We start from the raw sequence: 17454 nt of genomic DNA on the forward strand, positions 1-17454 counted from the left end.
TTTATACCTCCATTTTAGTGAGAAAAGATTTTTACATTTTTGAATCCATAAAAGGGTGGGGATACTGAGATACCATCTGGGGTGCCAATCTCCAAAGACCCTGTCCTGTAGAGATTCAGAACCATGTCCACATTCAGCTGTATACACAAGTTCTGCCTTTTGTGACCCAGATCATACTAGCTCACTCATAGTAAATACAGTGGTAAATAATAGTGAATTTTTTTCATTAAGCAGCATTTAAATTTTTTTCCAGCCTTGTAGATTGGCCCTTCTAAATGATGGATTGGTGGTGTAAACAAGTTCATTTTTCAAAAGGAAAAAAATAACAACTCAAATGATGGTCCATCCTGCTCAAATTTAAAAGAATCTAGTCAATAAGTGAAACTTCAAAGACTTAAATATGTCCTTCCTCACACCCTACAATGTCTGCTTAGTTTCATTAACTATCTATCACATTAAATTAATATTGTTATTTTGATTTTGTTGGTGGTTTTCAGTTTTGTACTTATTCCATTTGTAAGTAAGCGTAAGAAATTTATACTTGGTTTTGTTTCATAACTTGGGGTATGAGACACATCAAAAAAGAAGTTATAATGGAATATAGTGAAGTGTGCTCAAAGTTCTGTGGATGCCTAAAGGACAGAGCAGCTATCCTTGCCTGGAGAGTTGGGGTCGTCTCTAAAGAGGGTGTACTTCTTTCCAATAGGGTCTTGAAGAATGAGCAGGAATCGATCGGGTGAAGTAAGGGTGGGAGGTGAGGGAGGGCTTTTGAGCCCAGTGGCATGTCATATAGAGGCACAGAGTGGTGTAAAGACTTGGGGTGGTTGAGTGAGAAGTTAAGAATAGGGAAGTGCTAGGCTGCAGGTCCGGGGAGAGGCCAAAGAGTGAAGGGCCTTGTGAGCCAGGCCGGGGGGACTAGATGTAGTTCGGGGGGGCAGAGGGGAGCTCTGGGAGGTCTATAAACATGGGTCTTGGATGATGTGATTTTTAGGAATGAAATTCTGGAAGTGGGGGAAGGGGAGATTGGATGGATGGAGACGAGGTAAGAGCAAATGGGAGTGAGGCCGTGACCCAACCACGGGCCCTGGGGATGGAGGAAATGGGACAGAGTCCAGGGATATTTTTGAAGTCAGACTAGTAGGATATTATGTCCAGTTGGATGAACCAGAAGATGGAGCAGGCATTCAGGTCCTGGTTAGGTGACATATTGAGTATGAGAAGCCCATGCGTCATCCTGGCGAGTATGTCGAGTTGGTGATTTGGCATGTGAATCTGGTGCCTGGGAGAGAGTTTGGGGCTACCCATTAATAAGGGTGATATCAACATGAAAGATCATTGCTGATGCTACAGTATTTCCCTGTAAGAAGGGTTGGATGAGATTGGAAAACCAAGAATGGAGCCCTAATATTTGAAGGGCAGGTAGAAGGGGAGAAGCCAGCAGATAGAAGAAGAACTAACTAACAGAAGAGGAGAAGAGAGCTACAAACTTAGGAGGAAAACCAGGGCAATATGGTGTCCTGGAGTCAAGGAGAGAGAAAGTTTCAACAGGCAGGAGATAGCCAGGAGATCAAATACTGAGTGTATTACTTTCAAGAGATAGAACTGTCATTTAGGCACATGGAGCAAGGAAAACAATAGGGGCATCAAAGATCACCACCCAAGTGGCTGAACAGCTATGGCACATGCTGCTGTAGGGAGAGGAGGTGTTTGATGTTTCACAGAGCAAGAAACCAAGCAGTTGGTACATTCGTCATTCATTCATCCGTGTGCTCATTCATCCATCCATCAAATACTCTCTGAGGGCCTTGCCAGGCGACAGACTCTGTAAGAGGTGCTGTTAGAGTAGATGGAAGACAAAGATAAATAAGCATAATCCCTGCCTTGGAGGGCTCACGGTGTTATTGGGGAGATGGTTGTGTACACAGATAATTGTAGTTGCCAGGTGGTGAGTGCTACGGAGAGCAATGTGGGTAATGGCCCTGCAGCATGGGAGAGAGACCACTTGACCTGATTGGGAGAGGTCTTTGGAGCTGAGTAGGAGTTCCCAGGCAGAGGAGGAAGGGAGAGGTATTTGAAGCTATTTGAGCTTCAGCAGGGTGAAGGCAGGAGGGGGAAGGGGCGTGTCCTGCTTCCCTACTTTGTGCACGCTGTGAGCACTGGGGGTGGGGCAGAGGGCCGCAGAGGAGTTGAAACTGGAAAGGAAGGGTGAGGCCAGTTTAGGAAAGGCTTAGAATGCCACGGCACGGAATAAGTTTGGATCTCATCTTCTGGAGAGTGAGAACTCGAGAGACATTGGTAAGCAAGAGAGTAACGCAATAGGGCTAGATTTCAAGAAAATAGCTGTGGTGGCACGAGGAGGCCTGAGTGGACAAGGGAAAGACTGAATATGGGAATCCAGGTAGGGTCCCATCTCAGCCCATCTGCAGGCTCCTTCATTCAGCAGAGTGTTTCCAGAGCATCTACTGTGTGCTCTGCTCTGCGCTGGATGCCGCCAAGTTCCAGGGAGTGCTTTCCAATTGCCTTACCTTATAGGGGCCTGCGGATCCCAGCTGCTTCCTGGGGAGTGTTGGATATTGACTCAGATGCAGTTGGCCAAATCACCAGGCAGAATTCTCTGCTGGAAGGTTGCTGTTCCCCAAGTCAACCTCTGGGTCCAGAAGCCGGCACTCTTTATTGTGTGAATTACTCACTATTTTGACTGTCCTGGTTGGCTTGGGTTGAAGGTAGGGGATTGCTGTTGAGAGCATGAGGCCAAATGGACTAGCCACTGAACAAAAGAACACACCCAGGCACTGTGCACAGGGACATCTGCTTCTGTTTCCTGAGTAACTGCACAGCAACACAGGGCGGCCTCGGTACCCAGGCACATGCTCTGCGTTATTTTCTAGTTATAACCGAGGATGATTTCCATGTGGCTGGTGATGAAAGAGTCAGGTCCATTTCAGAAGGGGGAGTGTTTCCGATTATGTAGATCACATTCAAATATTTACCTCATTCCATCCTTTTGGCTGGGCCCTGCCTTTGAATATTGTGGAAAGGCATCCAGGCCTCCTTTGCACCGCCTTTAGGGAAGATCTTCTGTGCCGAAAGCCTGCTTTTTGCTGGCAGTGGGGACCCCTGGGCACAACCTGTGGGCTTTTGCCTCTCAGTTGTGGTACTTGAAGCGAATCAATACGTGGCAAGGAATGTCAGTGATCTTCCAGGAAAAATCCGAGCCTGTTAGCACTGGAAGGGACCCCAGCCCTCATCAGTCCCAACCGGCTCATTTTACTGATATGGAAACTGAGGTCCAGAGCCACAGACAGACTTGCCCCAAATCAGAAAGTGAGTAACAACAGATTTGGGACCAGAACACGGGGGCCAGTCCAGGGTTTCCCACGAGCCTTCCCTTCCCTTCCCTTCCCTCTTCTTTCATCTTTCTACAGTTCCTATTGCTGCTGTACTTCTTTTCTTAAAAGTACATTTCAAATGGAGTCTTCTTAGCATGGATCCCACGTTAGGTAGGTATCGTTCTGTGAATGTTTTCCCGTCTCATCGGATAAGCTCCAGGTTGGCCTCAACTTGAATGGCAGAGGTGGCCGGGGTAGGCCAAAGAAACAGGGAATTTGAGGGTGATAAAATAATGTGGCTAGAGCATTTGGGGATTAAGGAAGTAGCAGTATACGGTAAAGGTCCAAAGTCCAGAGGGTAAGCTCAGGTGAGTGCTTTCCTCTGAGTTTCACCTAGAGGTATCCGGGGGGCCAGTGATTCTCAAACCAGAGGATGCATTCAAATCACTGGGGAAGCTTGTTTAAAATGCATATTCCTGGGCCCCACCCCAGAGGTTTTTTTATTCACTAGGTTTGGTGTGGGATCCGGGAATCTGCATGTCTCAAATAGACGTGAGGTTGATTATGTTGTGGGTACCTTGTGGGTCACACATGGAGAAACAACACAGGACTAGGAGGACGAGGGTATCTCTGTGTTCGTCTCCAGTGTTTGGGTCAGAGTATATACTCAGTACCATAGTGAATGGATATAGTGGAGTTTGATGTATCTGAGATCATTTACTGTCAGGATTCACCAACTGGGAGGACACAGGTATTGAGAGAGGGCCTGAGGGCCTGGCAGACAGAGCTGGAATTGGCAGGGCAACCAGACTCACACTTGCTTAGCTTTTGGGTGACTGTATGTCAGTGGATTTTCCTCTATATGGCACATGCTTTAGCTCAGGCTGGATATTTCTCTTTCCACACATCTCTCTCCCTCTACCTTAACCTCCACTCACTCCTCCCCCTGTTATGGCTTTGTGCAAATGCATCCTTTTAACTGTTCCTGAAATGCATTGGTGAACTCCCTTATATGTAAACTACTTTGTGGGAGATTCTGACACAATGGTCAAGGCTGAGCATGTTTTACTCCAGTCCAGTCTCCCATATTTGTGAGGTTCTCATATTCATTTTGCAGCTGCCGGCCTTGACATTATGCTGAGAGGTAAGATTAGGGGCTTTTGCAGTCTGTGTTGTGTCAGAGTCAAGATAGGTGGTTAAGGTGTAAGGTTGAATTTGTGTCTCTGAGAAACCATCGTGGAGGTCCTTAATTTAGATCTGGTTTGAGTTTGGAGCTTCTTTATCAAGAGGCACCACCTCCCCATGGCTCCTGCACAGGTAACAAATGTCCTAGCTGAGCTGCCACTTCTATATGCCTGCTTTCATGTGCTCTTGGAGTTCCAAAACTTTGCTCTCTGGGCTCAAACTCCAAGGTGTATTTTTGTAATGTTTGCTTTAGGGTGTTGACTTGTCACGTGGCTAGAACAAAACCTCCTTTTCCCAGTCTCTTCTAGAATGAGACTTCAGAATGTCAGACTTTGCATGTGACTCGCTTTCTATGAAGAACAGATGGTGGGTTTAATTTTGTAGAAAGAAAATTAGAAATCAGTGAAATCTTACATGATTTCACATTAGTACCAAAACCAAATACATTAAAAACATTTAGAGCTGTTCCTAGCTAGTTACGGATTTACTGGTGGCGATGAGAAATTCCCAGAGCTTTCTGTGAGGAGGACTCTACCACCAACTCTTGGTCTATTTTGTGCTCCCCCATCCGCCAGCAGTCTGTTCTGAATCTTTCTCCACTTAATCTATTTATTTTTATTTATTGAGCAAGCAATATCGTAACCATGACTGAACTTTTTTAAATTACAAGAAAACTTACCCGGGGTCCAGCTTCAGTAACAGATCATATGTTTTCATTTTTCCACGTTCCCTTCCAGGCTTTGTTCACGTGCTACAGAATCTTTACATTATTATAATCATGGTATAGTTACAAGTTTGTATTTGGCATTTTTCACTTAGTATTATATTACAGGACTCTTTCCGCATTGCTCTGTATTATTCATGATTATGCTATTTCATTGAGTCATGAAGCTCCGGTTTATTTGCCCACCCTTCTATTTTAGTCACATATGTGCATCTTCCTTAAAAAGATGCTGATGGAATAAAACACAGCCACAATAGCTCAGATTGTTGCTTTTCTAACTCCTCTAAGCTCACTTGCTGTCTGTCCCTGTGATCCTCCTATTCATTTAGCCCATCATGTTTCATGGAGACCTTGGTTCACTCGTTACGCTGACTGTGGTCAACTGTTGTCTCCATATGAATCCTCCAGCCCTGGACCCCCTCAATCCCAAGGCTTCTGCCAAGTCAGGACCACCTTTGGTCATTCCAGTCATTGCTTTCTCTCCAAGTCCTGTGCCAAAGGCAGACCCAGCTTATTTCACACTGTCTTTGTTACCACGCTTTATCCATATATTTTAATATTTGCAGTCATTTAGATACCATTTGGGGTTCTTTACTGCAAGCCACAGAAACTAACATAAGCAATGGGAAATTTATTGGAACCAGCCTAGGAAGCAGGTGGGCACTGAGACACTCCAGAGAGCAGCAGTGAGGTCAGGACAAAGGACCCAAAGCCATTTGCAGTCTCTCAGCCACTTTACTGGCGATGCAAATTCCAGGGAGTGTTCAGTTGGCTCACATTGCTTACCTTGGCTTCAGCTGACAGGGTCCCTGAATACATTCCTATCACACTTCATCCAGTGTGAAGGGGTGATTTCCTAGAGGACCCAGGGAAAGGGGAATGATTGCCAGGCTGCCCTACACACACATCCTACCGTCAGTATACATTTACAAAAACATCCCTGCCTAACAGTAACTTCCATACAACAGGTCCCACAGTGTTGTTGGTTACAGCATCCATCTCCAAACCCAAAATCTTTGGGGGATTTTAACCCCCCCTCCAGTTCTACTACAACCTCTTCTCTGGAACGGCCCGAGTTAAATAGGGATGTGACTAACGTGCTTCTCCTACTTCTTTGAATACCTTCCTTTTTTTCTGTTCCCTGGCTCATGCCCCACAGTGACTATTTAGAAAAGCATAATATCAAGCAGTCATTTTTCTATGAGGAAGGGGGCTGTTAGAAGGTTTGGAGGATTTTATCCAAAGTACACATTTCCCTTGATCCTAGGCAAGACATATTATAACCTCTGGGGAAAAGGCATGGCATGGTATGTGTACTTTGAAAAGTCTTCTCTTTTAATGCTGTTATCTTGCCTCTACATCCACCCTGCCTCTGTTCTGTAAAACCTCCAGTGGAATGGAGAGAGTACCAATTTTATTTGAGGGCTGGATCTGCTTCTTACAAATTATAAAACTTTTGATGGGTGCTGTAAGGTCTTCCAGTGAAGGGATGTAATTAGAGGTCATCTACGCTCCTGCTTGGTGACTGGTCGTGTGTTTGACACTTTACTTCATTATTTCATTTCATTTACCCAACAACACCATCAGAGCTGCATTACAGTCAATCCTTGGATACGCGGGGGATTGGTTCCAGGACCCCCAGGGATACCAAAACCTGCAGATGCTCAAGTCGCTTATATAAAATGGCATGGTATTTGTGTATAACCTATGTGCATCCTCCCATATACTTTAAATCATCTCTGGATTGCACATAATACCTAATACAATGTAAATGCTATATAAATAGTTCTAAACACAATGTAAATGTTATGTAAATAGTTGCCAAGTCAAGGCAAAATCAAGTTTCGCTTTTTGGAACGCTGGTATTTTTTTTTCTTAATATTTTCAATCCAAGGTTGGTTGGATCTACAGATGTGGAACCTGCAGACATGGAGGGCCAACTGTATTTTGTTTCTTATGTGTATTTTCAAAACCCCTGCTTCATCCACTAGGGCAGTCTGAACCTCAGTGAGCATATCTGCAAAATGGAAGTAAAAATCCTTGAAATGAATCTTGTGAATACCAGATGTAGAGCTTACATTAAACCAGTTCAGGCAAATAAAGGAAATTTTTGCTCATCCTAATTACACCTTCTTTCTGTAATCTTCCAGTTTGTCTCTCTCCTTCTTTCAGTGGATCTTACCTCTTTCCTAGAAGGCTGAAGCCATCCAATGTGAACTTCATCACCCACGCCTTTCCTTACAGCAGAATATTGCTTTTCATAACAGAAGATCACATATCAATAATTATTTGTTTCAACCTAGTGATATCTGTAAATAGGTCTATTCTCTAATACTGTTCTACTTCTTGGTATTTTTTTCACTAATTAATATATTATGGAGAGTAGTCCAATTTAACAGGTATAAATCTATCAATACCTCATTCTAACAGATAAGTTGTAATCCATTGCTTGGATGGATTAGCTTTGGGAGGATTTAACCAAGCTCCTGTTCGTGGGCATTTAGGTTGTTTCCAGATTTTTTTGGTTTTGTTCTTACAAAAAGTAATGCAATAAAACTTTTTCTATATACAGCTTTATGCACCAGTTTTGAATGTATCTATAGGGTGAACTACTGAAAGTAGAGCTGCTGGGCTAAAGGGTATGTACATTTCAAATTTGGTAGGTATTGCAAAGTCCCCTCCAAAGAAGTGCCCCAGTTTAGACTCCCATCAGCAGGGAACATTCTTGCCATATCAGTATTGTCAAACTTTATAAACTTTGCTAATCTAATAGAGCTAAAATGGAATGCTGTTGTTTTAGTTTGCATTTATTTGATTATATGTGATGTTATACAGTTTTCATATATGTATTGTATTTATTTTCCTGCTGTACTAGTCAGCCTGGGCTGCTATAACAAAATACCATTGACGGGGTGGCTTAAACCACAGGAATTATTTCTCACCGTTCTGGAGGCTGGGAAAATTCCGAGATCCAGGTGCTGGCAGATTTGATTCCACAGTGGGGACTCTTTTCTTGGATTGAAGATGGCTGGCTTTTCACTATGTCCTCACATGGTGGAGAAAGAGAGAGAGTCCTGGTCTTTCTTCCTCTTCTTATAAGGATACGAATCCCATCAGGGGGTCCCATCCACCCAACATCATCCAAACCTAATTAGCTCCCAAATGCCCTACCTCCAAATACTATCACATTGGGGTTAGGGCTTCAAGATGTGAACCTTGAGGGGGACACAGACATTCAGCCCATAACAACTGTAAACTCCCCATTCAAAGTAGGTTCCCTTTGAACCTACTTCCATTGGGTTGTTTGTCTTTTTCTTACTGATTTGTTAGAACTCTTTATAAATGAAAGAAATCAGCAGTTTGGGGGTCTTTTGAGAAGCGCTTCGTGTTTTCTGCTTCAGTCTTTACATGTCGTGTGTGTTTTGGGGAAGGGACAACAGGCTGGCAGTTGACACGGCTTTGAGTTTCTATTATTTGTTGGTTTTTGTCTCTTAGCATGATTTATTCTTTGGTTTTGCTGTTTGTCACTGACTAACTGATGTCCTGTGAGTTAGTCCTAATTTTAGGAATATTAGGTCTCAGAACACTTGGAATTTTTCCCATCCTGCCTCACAGAAAACTCCGTGACCATCAGAAAAGAAGGAGGGAGGAGGGTCATTAGGAGGACTGGGAAGGCGTAGAGGGCGGATGGGAGGTTGATGGAGCTGGGAGGCTGACACGCAAAGCTCTCCTCCCTTTATTTTTTCTTTGTTATTTCTTCCTTCCTTTCTCTGCATTTCCCTCCTTCCTTCCTTTCTGTTTCTCTTTTTTTTCCCCCTGGCTATGTACTATAAAAATACAATTCTGGAGCATGGGGTTGGATTCCCACCATGGGGACTGAGATGGAATTTCAAGTCACTCACCATAATTCATCTTTATAAATTAGAGAATTCTTATGAATAGAATAGGATGGAATGTGGTTTCATGTTTTCCTTCCCTAGGGACCCTGCCCAGTTTGGCAATAGGAAACTAAATTAAGGGTGGGATTAGTTCTAGGAAGTGGATTTTTAGTCTAGCTGCACGTCTAAGCCAAATATTATAGACAGTGCCTTAGTTATCTATGTTCATGAGCAATCAGGCAGTGGTGGGTAACTGAAGTCCCCAAATGTGCCAGAAACATACTTCTGCCTTTGTTTGTTTATTCTGATTATCCTCCTACTAGACTATCAAAGTGGATTTATTACTGCTCATTTTACTCTTCTGTTTTCCATCAACAACATAGGCAGGGAGGCAGCATGCTGCATGAAAAAAAAAAAACGCTAGAGTAGGTGTTAGGAGACCTCAATTTTAGTCCTGTCGGTGTCCCTCACTAGACTGAGAGATGGGCAAGTTATACAGCTTCTCAGGGCCCCAGTTTCTTCCTGTAAAAGGGACAAAATAACCAACCTCCCAGGGTGGCTCAGGGGCCCTGTAAAGTGTGACCTGGAGCTCGTGGTGCCTATGTCATAGAGCCCGTCCCCACGCATGTGAGCTGTTTGCACAGTACCCGGCACAGAGAAGGAGCCCAACAAATGCCTGTCTGCTTTTCTTCCTTGTCCTGGAAGTACCAACAGATTGTATTAGTTTCCTAGGGCTGTCGTAACAAATAACCACAAACTTGGTGGCTTAAAGCAACAGAAATTTATTCCCTCACAGTTCTGGAGGCCTGAAGTTCAAAATCACGGTGTTGCCAGGGCTATGCTCCTTCCAGTAAGTAGGGGAGAATCCTCCTTGCTTCTTTCAGCTTGTGGTGGCTCCCGGCCTGTGGCTGCAGCACCCCAGTCTCTGCCTCTCTGGTCACATGGCCTTTCTCCTCTGTGTCTTCTAAGGACACTTGTCATTGGATTTAAGGGCCACCCAGAAAGATGATCTCATCTCAAGACGCTTAACCTAATTACATCGACATTGACTCTTTTTCCAAATAAGGCCACATTTACAAGTTCTGGGGGTTAGGGTGTGGACATATACCTTTTGGGGAAGGCCACCATTCAGCCCACCACACACACGCTAGGGATTACTTTATATATCAAGACTATGGCCTGATTCGGCACATTTTTTTTTTACAGTCACCCAGCGAATCCACCATCGGTTTGATATTAATAAATCAGGGTATGTCAGGGAGGAGAAAAAAGAACAAAAGCTTGGTTTTTGTTTGCTGTGTTTTGTTTTATATTTATAACCCTTCTCTCCTGGGTTCCCAATTTAGTAGTGATGAGTTGAGTGTATTTGCTATTTGTGCGCCCATCTTCCTGCCTGCTGCTCACATACTGGTGGTCAGGAAACTGCAGCCCTCCTGTCGCGGAACCTGCTGTCCTGCCCTCGCTCCACTGCATCTCCCGCTGGCTCCACTCACATGACCCCTGACCTCTCGCCGTGGCTCTCTGAACATGGCTCCCATCGACTGGCGGGGCTGACATCCAGCTCTGGGCTTAAACCTCTGATTAGATGCTTGTTTGCTTCCTGGACTCCTCAGCTCTCTCACTCATCCTTCCAGTAGTCACTCCCTGAACCTTCAGGAACCCAGCTTAAGCTATCAAGGTCATCCAGAGACCCCTCTGTGCCCTGGAATGTATTGAAGGAAGGTGGCCCCAATTAAACAAGCCCCATGGCTTCAGGGTAACTGAGTACCTGGGGGCAAGGACTCTACCCTGGGGCTGAGCCTTGCAGGGCTTTTAGTGACTATCGTGCCATTACAGTGGTGGCTCACTCTTTCTGAGCTCTCACCTCAGGCTCTTGGTGGGGGGGTTCCTCATCCACACCAGCCTCTGAAGTCATCTTAGCTCCACGTCTCCTTCCCATGTGCTGTGAAGGAGTTCAGCCTTATCGGGTTTGTTCCACACAAAGGGGAAGACAATCCCTGTACCTTCTCACCTCTCAGGGGGTATCGTGGGGACAGAGGAGTGTAACTGTGAAAGATCTTCAAGCTCTTGGACCAAACAATGCTGATGAATCCCAGTATCTAAAAAAAAAAAAAAAAAAAAAAAAGCCAAGGTAATCTGGAGGCAGTTATGCATGTCAGATGGAAGCCTGAGGTTCACTGAAAAACCCACATTTTTTTTTTGAATTTTATTTTATTTTTTATACAGCAGGTTCTTATTAGTTCTCTATTTTATACATATTGGTGTATATATGTCAATCCCAATCTCCCAATTCATCACATCACCACCACCATCCCCCACCACCACTTTCCCCCCTTGGTGTCCAGACGTTTGTTCTCTACATCTCTGTCTCTATTTCTGCCTTGCAAACCGGTTCGTCTGTACCATTTTTCTAGATTCCACATATATGCGTTAATATACGATATTTGGAAAAACCCACATTTTTTAAGGAAAGTCATAGTGTTTCTCGGTGTCCCAAGGGTGGGAAGGACATTCCAGGGGAAGGATCCAGAAGCGCAAGAGCAGCTGTCTGCTTGGCGGGGAGAGCAGGCAGTGCTGGAGCTGCAGGTATTGGAGGCTGGGGAGACTGGAGTCCAAACTCTGCTGCAGCCACATGACTAGGGTAGGTCACAGGTCTCTGAACCTCAGGTGGGAAACCTTATCTCTGAAAGGTGAGAATGGTTGTAACCAGGGCTGCTGTGAGGACTAGAAATTACACTCCTTATCTGGCACCAAGTGGGTGCCTGAATAATTACAGCCCCACCCCACCCAGACAGGCAGCCAGTCCCCCCCGGGGAGCCTCCCTAGGCTTGTCCTAGCTACATAAAGATCTTTGCTGCTGGGCCAGGCCATTCGTGCAACCTGGGATGCTTTTCTCCTTGTCCTCAGGACCTAGCTCAACACTGGTATATACCTGGTGCTCAGAGCCTGTCTGCATCATGAAGGAACACAGTGTACCCACGCTTAGCAACCTGCTTGGCATGGTAGATCTCTGTGAAATGACCAGTTAAGTGAATGGGGGTGTAGAGTCACCCTCGGGATAGAACTTTAAAACTTTCTGACGTTTTTAATCTCCTGATTCATCTTGGAAGCAGGAAAGTTTATCATTTATGGATTTAACAAGTATGTGTTTAGTGCTAGCTCTCTGCTTTGCACGTGGACATCCTGACTTAAATCTCCTTACAGCCCTGTGAAGTAGGTAGGTACCATCCCTCTTTAGAACACAGAGCACTTCAGAAACCTCCCAGTCACACTGGTAGAAGAGGTGGCAGGGGTGTGACCTCAGGCATCTGGTTCTAGAGCAGGGACTCTAAACCCTGGAGTTGTGTTGCCTTTACTGCATGGAGACTCTGGGACATGGCCTCCTCAGCAGCTTAAGGGAAGCCCTGTCCTTCTAGCCTGGACCCTAAGGACCAGAGGGGTAAGCCTCAGTTAGGAGGTGAGGGCACCACACTGAGCTCTCCAAGGCCATGGCCCCCAAAGCCAGGACCACATACAATTTTGGTGAGCCCTATGCACTCCGGCCTTTGTGTGTCCCTTCCTTTATTAAAATATATGTGAGTATATATATATGTGTGTGTGTGTGTGTGTGTACACACATACATATATGTATATATGTGAATATGTATACACATGTGCTATATATACTCATTCATTCTATTTTATGACTGCGTCTGCGTCTGTATGAAGACGAGTATAACCCAGGCTGGATTCTATTTTGTTTCTCAGATTTTAACACAGGCCCCGTGCCAACTTGTGCCTAATGGATAAGCCTTGCGGGTTATCCAGAGCCTCTGCGAGTGAAGCGGGAGAGGGTGTTGCGGTCCCCTAACCGGCCTCTGTCTCCACAGGTCCCGCAGCGGATGGCGGTGGCCGAAGGCGCTCCCGAGGACGGCGGCGGCGGCGGCGCCCCGGGCGTGTGGGGCGCCTGGGGCCCCTGGTCCGCCTGCTCGCGCAGCTGCAGCGGCGGCGTGATGGAGCAGACGCGACCCTGCCTGCCCGGCTCGTACCGCGCACGCGGCGTACCGCCGCCCGGAGCCCCCGCGCGCGCCTTCGCAGGCCACGTGGTGTCAGCCGTGCGTACGTCGGTGCCGCTGCACCGGAGCCGCGAGGAGCCACGCGCCCCCGCCAGCCTCAACTCCAGTCGCCAGGGTCCGGCGCAGCGAGGCAGCCGGCACCCGCAGGCCCGGGGCCGCGAGCCCACGGCGGAGAGAAGGTACAGACCCTCCCGGCCCCCGCGCGCCCGCCCGCCCGCCACCATCCCTGTCCCGGTCCCTGCCCGGATGTGCCGCGCGCGCTGCTCTTCATTCTAGATTGCGCGGTTAATGCCTTGCTTCTGCCAGAGGGGGGAGGAATTCTTGCCTCCACAGATCTCCTTCCATCCTTTGATTTATTTTGCAGCCTTTTAAAGCATTGAGGCCATTCCCACCCCCTCTGTGATTCTGAATTGCCTTCAAAGTGAAGCTGAGTTTCAGAATGCCCTTAGGCTCAACCTTAGGCAGGCCCTGCGGAGGGTTGAAAGAAAGAGCAACCTGGAGCCGGGAGACGGCTGTCCTAGTGCTCCCCTAGTGCTGGGGGAAAAGGAGGTTCCTGGCCGCAGGATGTGTGGATTTGAGCTGAGGACACAAAACAAGGGGCCTTTTAACCCAAGAGCTGACATGAGTTTGGAATTCTTGAACAAGTTAAGTGTCTGGAGTCTAACTTGGTCCCAGGCTGTAGGTTTCAGGTTTCTATGAACTTTTCTACAAAGTTTCTCCAAAGTATTCTGAGTGAACACACAACTTTGAGGATATGTCTAATTAAAGACCTGGACATTTCTTATAGTCTTAATAAAATATGAACTCCAGAAATGGCATACTGGCATCAGAATAGTTGTATAGCTCTCAAAAGCCTCGGGTGGCTAGGCTAGCATAAATATGCCAAAGTAGACAGTGCCCATGGAAAGGTAGATTGAATGTAGAGTCTGGGAAGAGCTTGTCAGTGAATTAATCAACCAACATTGACATATTATTCAGCATCCATTCAGCAGTATTTGTTGGGCACCCGAAGTCCATGATAGATTCTGAGAGAATATTCATAGGCAAGCAGTAACAATAACAACAAATATTTACAGGAAGAACAAAAAGTGTAAGCTATGCTCGCTGTGCTTAAAAAATACATAATTTAGTGGCTAAGCCAAGTTAATGCCCATCCCAAGCAGGGCACGAACATATCAGGTGGGCGGCCTTGCAGTTCAGGCATTAGCACTGACGGCCACCCTTCCCCACTGTGGCTAACGCTGCCCGAATCCTTCTCAGCTGCCAGCCACCTGGAGGTGGAGAGGAGGTGCAACCCATCCACCCTTGCCAGCCACACACACTCTCTTGACCTGGTCATTGGGAGTTTGGAGAGAGAGGATAATTTCACAGAGAAGGTGCTTTGGCCGAATTCTGAATGATAAATCAAATCTGAGTTGATAGAAGGGAGAGTTCCGAGGACTGGCACGGCATGTCAGTGGGAGAATAAAAGAGAGACCAGCTGGGAGAGGATGATTCCTTCTTTCTCACTGCGTATAGACCCGAGGACCCTCCAACGTCACTCTGGGACTGAAGGGCTGCTACTCCTAAAGCCAAGGGTTTGACATGTGTTTTCTCTCTTCATCCTGACCACAACCCCATAATAACATAGCTCCCCAGTCCCTTATCTGAAATGCTTATGGCCACTGCATTTTAGAATTCAGAACTGTTCACAGTTTAGAAAGGTATTTTTAGGGCATATTTCACATGTGAATGACATTCCTTCCGTGGCATGGGGCAGCATCCCATCACCAAACACATTATTACTGCTGCAGTGAAACATACGAATGTTCACATCAGCTAGGATAAAATAAAAGACCATAAAAAGCTTTATGTCCCTTAAGGTGAGGTTTGCTGCCCAATTAGTTTTGCCACCACACTGAGAAAAATGTAACAAGAAAAGGAAAGACAAGGGGCTTCCCAGGTGGTCCAGTGGTAAAAAATCCGCCTTCTAATGCAGGGGACGCGGGTTTGATCCCTGGTTGGGGCTCTAAGATCCCACATGCTGCGGGCAACTAAGCCCACGCGCCACAACTATTGAGCTCCTGCGCCTCAACTAGAGAGCCCGTGTGTTGCAAACTACAGAGCCCACACGCCCTGGAGCCAGTGCGTCACAACTAGAGAGAGAAAACCTGCACACTGCAACTAGAGAGAAGCCCGAGTCCGCGACAAAGAGACCGCATGCTGTAAGGAAAGATCCTGCATGCCTCAACGAAGATCCCGTGTGCCGCAACTAAGACCTGACACAGCCAAAAAGATAAGGAGAATAGATAAATTAAAAAAATAAATATTAAGAAAAGGAAAGACAAAAACTTGGTTTTCAAAACTTTTGGTTTCAGAATTGCAGATTTATAACAGCTAAAGTTTATTGAATGCCTATTCTGTACCAGGCACTGTTCTTGTCCCTTTGCACTGACAACCCTATGAGATAGATGCTAATATCATCCGCATTTTAGAGGTGAGGAAACAGAGGCCCAGAGAAGGGGAGTAACTTGCCCAAGGCCACACAGCTTGTCTGCGAAGAGTTAGGATTGGAACCCAGGCAGTCCTGGCTCTAAGGACCTAATGAAGTATTGTTACACATGAGGATCTAAGGGCCTAAGAGGTTAAATGACTGCTCAGATTCCTAGAGCCATGGGAAAGCTGAGATTTGAAGGTGCTGCTGATTCCCAGATCCCTGGGGTACTAGGGGCTTCTCTTCCAGCCTCTGTGGTTGAGAACCAACCTAGGAGAGCTGCCTAGGGAACAGGCTCAAGTTGGCGGCAGGCCTGGGCTGCAGACATTCCAGCCCATGTGTTTTGGCAGCAGGAATTTTTTTTTTTTCTTCTAACTTATTGACAAGGGGCCAGTTACTGTTTACTATGAAGTTCCTACAAGTTTCTATCATGCTCTTGTAATTTGACAGTTTTAGATGAAACACTCCAAATATTAGCCTGGAAGAACTGCACTGCTGACAAATGTCGAGCTCTTCCTGGCTGATGAAAATCACATTTGCTTATATTTATTAGTCATTAGGAACTTGCATAGTATATGTGACCCCAGAAGAAAATGTCAGTGTGTTCTCTGGATGGCTGTCTACCCCATTCTCTGTTTCAGGTTTGAGATTTGAGGCAAAGGCTATCGGGAGCTTAGATGTTTAAGAAACTGTTAGTTTGTTATACTAGGCAACTGAAAACCTAATTGGAGCCAGATAAAAAATAAAACAAAATAATTCAACCTTCTAACAAATATTTATTAAGCATCTACTATGTTGTAAGGCCCTGGACAGACACAAAGGTATGAAATCCAGGTGAGGGATCCTCCAGGCTCTTACTGACAGGCTAGAGCAGCTGTTTGCAAACTTAACTGTTTTCTGAAGCATAAGAATCCTTTCTGCAAAATCAGCCTTAGGTAGAGGCTCAGTCTGTCACACAGACAAAAGCCGAGCTGCTCTGGTAGAAGCCTCAGATGCATTGCTATAGAAACCCAGGGTCTAGATCCAAATGCAGCAATGGTTTTCAACCTTGGTTGACCATCAGAATCCTTTGCCCATCTTTTAGAAGTCTTGACACCCTGGTCACATCCCAAGTGAACATCTGGATCTCTAAGGGTTGTGCTTGTAGATCTATATAATTCCAATCCAGCCAAGGTTGGGAGCCATTGATCTGGAAGTATCTCTTTGGAACCTCAAGGCTCTGTGGAAAGTAATTTTGGAATCAGTCTTATCCAGCAGAATTTTCCAGGTTTGGCGAGAATGTATCAGAATCACTTGCAGTGGGGTGGGGAGGCTTGTTAAAAGTAGAGTTGCCCAGTCTCCACTATCTCCCCTGCCTGATGGGGATTCTGTTCTGTAGATGTGTACTGTGACCTGGGTAGCTTTATTTTAAATGATTCTGATATGCTCCAGAGTTTGAGAACCACTGCTCTAGAAGGTTGGAAAAGGCATGTCTGTAAATGCCTTCCAGATAAGGCAGTGGGCTGAAATAGTAATCGTAATGATGATGGCTACCATTTTGGATCATTCTCATGTACAGGCACTATATCAAATGCACTGTAACGTTTACAGTTCACACAGCCCTATGAGGCCGATGCGGATATTCACATTTTACAGATGAGGAAGCAGACTCGGAGGAATGAAGTGACTCACTCAAGATCACCTACTTCAGAAGCAACAGAACCAGAGTTTGAAGTAGGTCTGTCAGAGTCCAGCACTAAAGTTCTCTTCTCTGAAATGAGTATTTTTGAAATGGGTATTTTTTTTTTTTTTTTTTTTTTTTTTGGTATGG

General features: G+C 45.7%; 1 protein-coding gene across 2 annotated transcripts in view; it reads left to right on the top strand.

Annotated features, from left to right (window-relative positions):
* Positions 1–17454, top strand: part of THSD4 (thrombospondin type 1 domain containing 4) — a 572998-nt gene that overhangs the window by 45788 nt on the left and 509756 nt on the right. For both annotated transcript variants that reach the window (XM_024128852.3, XM_024128851.3), the window contains exon 3: positions 12986–13350. In XM_024128852.3, the coding sequence (XP_023984620.1) occupies positions 12986–13350 (365 nt within the window). The remainder of the gene's footprint in view (positions 1–12985; positions 13351–17454) is intronic.

This window comes from Physeter macrocephalus, chromosome 11 (genome assembly GCF_002837175.3).
Source record: "Physeter macrocephalus isolate SW-GA chromosome 11, ASM283717v5, whole genome shotgun sequence".
Lineage (NCBI taxonomy): Eukaryota > Metazoa > Chordata > Mammalia > Artiodactyla > Physeteridae > Physeter > Physeter macrocephalus.